The sequence below is a fragment of the Chenopodium album genome, chromosome 21 (genome assembly GCF_948465745.1).
Source record: "Chenopodium album chromosome 21, dcCheAlbu1.1, whole genome shotgun sequence".
Taxonomy (NCBI): Eukaryota; Viridiplantae; Streptophyta; class Magnoliopsida; order Caryophyllales; family Amaranthaceae; genus Chenopodium; species Chenopodium album.
The window spans coordinates 40,289,547-40,296,479 of NC_137854.1; the positions used below are offsets into that span (position 1 = coordinate 40,289,547).

At 41.3% G+C, this 6,933-nt stretch overlaps 1 protein-coding gene across 1 annotated transcript; it reads left to right on the forward strand.

Moving 5' to 3' along the window:
• Positions 1-5,079: 5,079 nt before the first annotated feature.
• Positions 5,080-6,933, forward strand: LOC145600830 (uncharacterized). Its single transcript, XM_081656691.1, has 2 exons — positions 5,080-6,203; positions 6,366-6,933. Exons 1-2 carry the CDS (start codon positions 5,080-5,082, stop codon positions 6,931-6,933), a joined length of 1,692 nt encoding a protein of 563 aa, XP_081512817.1.

Here is a 6,933-nt window from a genome sequence, read left to right on the forward strand (position 1 = left end):
TTTGGTCAATTATCAAGTGCTTCACTTGAAAATTCATTTAATATATAGTATAAATGGATGAATGGATGATATATATAGTCTTTAATAATAAATTCAAGGTATGTTATCAAAGTTGATCATACAGACATTTAAAAATATAACAAAAAAAATATGAGACAAAGGGGTATTGTAGTCTTAAAGTTGAGGAAGTAATCCTTTTTTTTTTTTTTTTTTGTTTGTTTTTTGAATGGAGTAGGGGGGTGATTTCATTAAATAATAATAGTCATTCGACACTTATAATCATCTCTTAAGAGATCTAAATTCTCAATGCAAGAATTAAATACCCCTAAACTAATGGCATTGCTTCTGAATTGCTCATATAATATTTTAGATGTCTTTGCATCGTTGTTGACAGAGCTCCATTGATGTATAGTTGCAAAAGAAATATAACTTGATTGATCATCAAGATCTGCAAATTTGCCAGACGAATCTTCTAAATCTGCACCCCTATACCAACAGACGCGCAATTCCACAAATTTACAAAACGAATTTTCTAAATTTGTATCCTTGCACACACTAAAACCAAACAAACAAACAATACTAAACCCTACATGGAGGGACTGACTGTAATCAGATCACCATGGTGATCTTTATTGGCCAAAAACATTAATTTAAAGAAGAATTTGGGGCTTACCATCGATAAAAATCGATGGCAGCCCCTAAATTTTAATATGGTGGCTAGGTTTGAAGAGGGAGAACAGAGAAAATTTTAGGGTTTTTGAAGAGAGAGTATAAGCACTAACAACCTTTAATCCGGGTTTTTATCACTTTGATAAAATTATTAAGTAAATTAACAAAGATGTTTACTCGACATTATATCAATAATATATACGGAGTAGAATCTATATTTAAAAACAAGTTGTTGAATTTTATATAAATTTTCAATTTGATAAATAAATTTGTATATTAAGATGATAAATGTTGGGCCCGTATTGTAATACGACCCATTACATCTAGGGCATCAATCCAAGATCAGTAATTGAGCAAGAATAGGCAAAACGGCTTGATTGGAACAAACAAGGAAAGCAGCGTCAAAGATATCAATCAAAAAGATACTTGCCAAAGATACACCTACAGAACAGGGAAGAAGATAAAACAAGAAGATCTTCCTCATTTTGAATATATTCCGAAGATATTTGTAAACCCTAGAGATCCCTAGGTATAAATAAGTGTAATTAGACATTTTCAGCATTCATGTACGCACATATACTCTAAAGATAATAGAATTACTCTGCATTTACCTACGGAGCTTCATCCCTACTGAAGAAGGAGGCTTGTCCTTACTCAGTATTGTATCTCTAAACTTATTCTCTTTCCACAATCGAATCCATTCTGTTTATTTATTGCTTGTTCATTGCTTATCTATTGCTTTGTTATTGCTTTATTATTAATTCGTATGCTTTTGGTAGTATGATTGTTATTACCCCTCAAACCTAGCAGATTCTCATATGTCCTTGTTGAGATTTGCCTAAACAATTTGGCGCGCACCGTGGGGCTAATAATCAATTAACCTACTAAATCGCCAAAAACCAATACAAACACCATGTCTGGGCACCAGGTACCCTTTACCATGGCCGAAATCAATGAGGGAATGAACGCATTCCGTCAAACCTTAGACCAGCAAAAGAGCCAGATTGAAACACTGTTGGCCCAAAAGGTTCAAACCGAAGCCAAACTAACCAGTCTCACCAAACAAAATGAAGCCCTCCGTAGCCAAATACAATCAGTCGCTTCTAAAACCATTAATACCAGAAAGAACACTGAAAGTATAGCCATGCAACTTGATATGTCAGGTACTTTTCATACCCCTAACGGGGAAAAAGGATCTAACACTAGGGAAACAGCCCTAGATATAGACTCTTTGAATGCAGGAACCCCTAAGCAGAGTAGCCAAGAAGGATCTGAGGAAGGAAAAATAGAGAAGGTAGTCAAAGAGTACCTCAAAGCAATCGAAGCCAAGATCGCCAAGATCCCTGGAATGCCTAAGCCCATGGAGGAAGAGGCGTCAGATGCCTATATAGAGTCTCCTTTCTCAGAAGAGATCGCCATGGTAGAAGTGCCAAAGAGGTTCAGCACACCCAACATGGCCATGTACGATGGAACAACAGACCCTGATGAGCACGTGTCCCTCTACAAACAGAAGATGATGACAAGCTCAATCCCTAGAGACATCAGAGAGGCTATCATGTGCAAAGGCTTTGGAGCCACATTATCAGGTCCAGCTTTAACTTGGTTCATTAATTTAGATAATGGGACAATTCGATCTTTTGCAGGAATGGTAAACCTATTCAAGGTCCAGTTCGCCAGCAGCAGGAAAATAGAGAAGCAATCATCGGATTTATACCGTGTTGTGCAGAGACATGGTGAATCCTTGAGGGATTATCTAAACAGGTTCAATAGGGAGAAGATTGGAATACACAAGTGTGACGCTCCTACAACCATTGAAGCGTTCAGAAGAGGATTGCTAGATCACAGCGAGCTCTACAATGAATTAACCAAATACCCCTATACAACCTTTGAAGATGTACAAGCTAAAGCAATGGCCCAAGTCAGATTTGAAGAAGATGCATATGAAAGAAAGACTCTAGAGCTCAGAAAGGATGAAGATCGTCCGTCGAGAAGGAATAACAACTTCCCCAGGAGAGATCATCGATTCAAGCCGTATCAGCTTTCACTTGATGAAGGATCAGTCAATGCTGTCGAAGGAGAATTTTCTGATTGGAGGGAAGATCCTGAGCTTCCACCCAAGTTGCATGAGTATTGCTTCAATGTCAACCCTGCAGGAGTAATAAGGACCTTAAACAAAATGGGAGATACTGTTCAATGGCCCAGAAGGAGTGATAGGCCTGGGGAAAAGAAAGATCCATCCAGATGGTGTGATTTCCACTCAGATATCGGTCACACTACTGATGAATGTGTCGCGCTCAGAAAGGAAGTTGCATACCTGCTAAAGAAGGGCTACCTCAAAGAACTCTTGTCAGAAAGATCCAAAGCTGCAGGGAAGGATAGAGAGTCCAAGCAAGGAGGTCCTCCACCCCCAACTCCAATTGTCAAAACCATCTGTTTCATATCAGAAGGGTCAGAAGTATGCGGTCTAACATATTCAGCAGCGAAGCGACATGCAAAAGAAAGCAACAAAGAGCAACCAGTTAAGAGAGAAAAATCCAAGATAGACATCCCTATCATGTTTGAAGAGAGCGATGCAGTAGAAGGTCATCATGACGGTCTAGTGATCTCACTCCCAGTTGGAAATTACATGATCAAGCGAATCCTAGTTGACAATGGAAGCTCTGCAAATATCATCATGCTAGACACCCTGAAGCATATGAACATAGATGAGAAAAATATCGTCAACAAATCAACAATGCTAGTAGGATTCAGTGGGGAAACCAAAAAGACAAGTGGGGAGATTACATTGGCAACGTACGCAAAAGGGATCAACCTACAAGTCAAGTTCTTAGTAATCGACACTCTGTCTTCATACAACATGATTTTGGGAAGACCCTGGATACATGAGATGAAAGCCATCCCTTCTACATACCATCAAGTCATTAAGTTTCCTACTAGGTGGGGAATTCAAGAAATCGGAGGAGATCCTAAAGAAGCCAAAGAATGTTACACGATAGCATTGAAGGCAACATCTGCAGAAAAGAGTTCAGCATAGCAATCAGAGGGTCAGTTGGGCCAAGAGAAATTGAGCATAACAGAGGAGCAAGAAGCTATAGAAGTCCAGCTGAACCCCATACATCCAGATCAGAAAGTCAGAATAGGATCAGAGCTGAAAGCGGAACTCAAACAACAAATTTACGATTTCCTGGAAGAAGAGAAAGATGTGTTTGCTTGGACCCATGAAGACATGAAAGGCATTTCCCCATAAGTTATCACCCACAAGTTAAACGTAGATCCAATGCATACACCAGTGAAATAAAAAAGAAGGAAATTCGCGCCAGAAAGGAACAAGATCATCAATGAAGAAATTCAAAACCTACTGAAAACAGGAAAGATCAGAGAGGTAAAGTACCCAGAATGGCTCGCCAACGTGGTGGTAGTAAGGAAGAAGAATAGGAAATGGCGAATCTGCATAGACTTTACAGACATCAACAAAGCTTGCCCAAAAGACCCATTCCCTTTACCGCATATCGATGCCATGGTAGATGCCACAGCAGGACACGAGTTGCTATCCTTTATGGACGCCTAAAGTGGTTACAACCAGATCCTTATGCACAAGGATGATCAAGAGAAAACAGCCTTCACTACCAGTCAAGGAATATACTGCTACAAGGTGATGCCTTTTGGATTGAAGAATGCAGGAGCAACGTACCAAAGGTTGGTAAACAAGATGTTTGAAGAATAAATTGGAAACACAATGGAAGTTTACATAGACGATATGGTAGTTAAATCCCAGAAGGCAGAAGACCACGTCAGAGACCTTAGAGAAGCATTCGTCATCCTGAAACAGTACGGCATGAAGCTAAATCCCACAAAGTGCACATTTGGAGTACAATCAAGAAAGTTCCTGGGATACATGGTTACGCAAAGAGGAATAAAAGCCAGTCCGGAACAAGTCAAAGCCATCCTAGATCTAGAGCGACCAAAATCCAAGAAGGATGTACAGAGCTTAACAGGGAAAATCGCGGCACTGAACAGGTTCATCTCAAAGTCTTCAGAAAAGAACAGAGCTTTCTACGAGGTACTGAAAAAGAATAAGGAGTTCAAGTGGGAACAGGAACACGATGAAGCATTCCAAAAGCTGAAAGAATACCTAGCCAACCCGTTGATTCTCTCCAAGCCCAAAGAAGGAGATCCACTTCAGCTATACCTTGTAGTATCTGAAGGGACGGTCAGTGCAGTTCTCACAAGAGAGGAGGAAAAGGAACAACTTCCAATTTACTACGTAAGCAAGACCGTGCTCAGTGCGGAAACAAGGTATGCATCATTAGAGAAAATCATTTTAGCTTTGTTCACTGCTTCAGTAAAGTACGTCAATACTTCGAGAGCCATTCCATACAAGTACGAACCAACTACCCCATCAGAGTTATCATGAGGAAGCCAGAAATGTCAGGAAGGATGGAGAAATGGGTCCTGCATCTGAGCAGATACGACATACCGTACGAACCCAGGACGGCAGTCAAGTCTCAAGCCTTGGCAGACTTCGTGGCAGACTTCAGCCCTACCCTTGAAGAAGAAGCGCAGAAGGAAGTACTGGCACTACAGGAACCAAAAGCTGCGCAGAAATGGACACTCCATACAGATGGTGCAGCAAACATACGCGGAGTAGGCTTAGGAGTGGTACTGACATCACCCCAAGGAGACAAGATAGCACAGGCAATAAGGTGTAACTTCAAGGCTACCAATAATGAAGCTGAATACGAAGCACTAATCATAGGGCTAACCGTTGCAAAGGACATGAAGATACAACACCTGGAAGTAATTTATGATTCTTTACTCATGGTAAACCAAGTCAACGGGCAGTGTGCAGCAAAAGACACTAGGATGATTGCTTACCTAGAAGTCACAAAGAAGCTCATCAAAGAGTTCAAGATAGAACAAGTACCCCGAAACCTGAACACCGAAGCAGACGCACTGGCAAATTTGGGGTCAAACATCAATCCAGAAGAATTTGGAGTAATCCCGCTAGTACACGTACTTTCACCAGCCATAGAGAAAGAGTCAACCATGAGCGTCTACGAAATTCAAGCAAACCCTATAGAAGAAGAAGACAATAGTTGGACAACGCCTTTGAAAGAATACCTCTTGGGCAACACGAAACCAACAGGGAAAGTAACAGCTCAAGCATTCGCTCAGAAAGCCTCCAAGTATTGCCTGATCAGCAACGTACTCTTCAAGAAATCTGCAGCAGGACCTTTCTTAAGATGCCTGGAAGGAAAAGAAGCTCAGCAAGTCTTACAATCCCTGCACAGTGGAGAATGCGGAAATCACTTCGGAGGAAGGAATCTAGCCAACAGAGCACTTAGAATGGGATACTACTGGCCCAACATGAGGAAGGACGCAGCAGAGTTCGCCAAGAAATGCCTAGCATGCCAAAAACATGCGCCCTTGACACACAAGCCATCAGAAGAATTACACCCAACGTTGACACCTTGGCCATTCATGAAGTGGGGAATGGATATAGTAAAGCTGCCCCCGTCATCAGGACAGAGAGTGTACTTCTTAGCAATGACAGACTACTTCTCCAAATGGATTGAAGCAGAAGCATACAAGGAAATCAAGGATAAACACGTCATCTCATTTATAAAGAGGAACAGTCTAAGCAGGTTCGGGGTACCAGCAAAGATCATTACAGACAATGGGTCCTAATTCATCAGCAACAAAACCACCAAGTTCTGTAAGGAATGGAACATCTCCCTTATCACATCTACACCAAGGTACCCACAGGCAAACGGACAGGCAGAATCAAGCAACAAAGTTCTTATAGGCAACATGAAGAAAAGGCTGGAAGGAGCCAAAGGAAAATGGGCAGATGAGCTACCCAACATATTGTGGGTAGACAGAACAACTCCTAAAGGCGCTACAGGCCATACCCCTTTCTCACTGGTGTACGGATGTGAAGCAGTAATCCCAACAGAGGTAGAAGTACCTACAGCAAGGTATGGGCTAATGACAGAAGAAAGAAACCAAGCAGAACTAATTCATAACTTAGACACAGTGGAGGAACTCAGGGAAGACGCACAAATGAGAATGGCAGCATATCAGCAGGAAGTGGCAAGATCCTTCAACAAGAATGTCAGAATCAAAGTCTTCAAGCTAGGAGATTGGGTTCTCAGGAAGGTATACGAAAACACCAGGCAAGTCAATGCAGGAAAGCTAGCACCCAATTGGGAAGGACCCTATGAAATCACTAAAACTATATCATTTCTGAAGAAAGGTACGTAG

Excerpts from the sequence above, each read along its gene's own strand:
- LOC145600830 (XM_081656691.1), top strand. The coding sequence starts at position 5,080 with ATGAGGAAGCCAGAAATGTCAGGAAGGATGGAGAAATGGGTCCTGCAT. Across the intron at positions 6,204-6,365 it reads CCGTCATCAGGACAGAGAGT|CAACAAAACCACCAAGTTCT; the intron begins GTACTTCTTAGC and ends CTAATTCATCAG.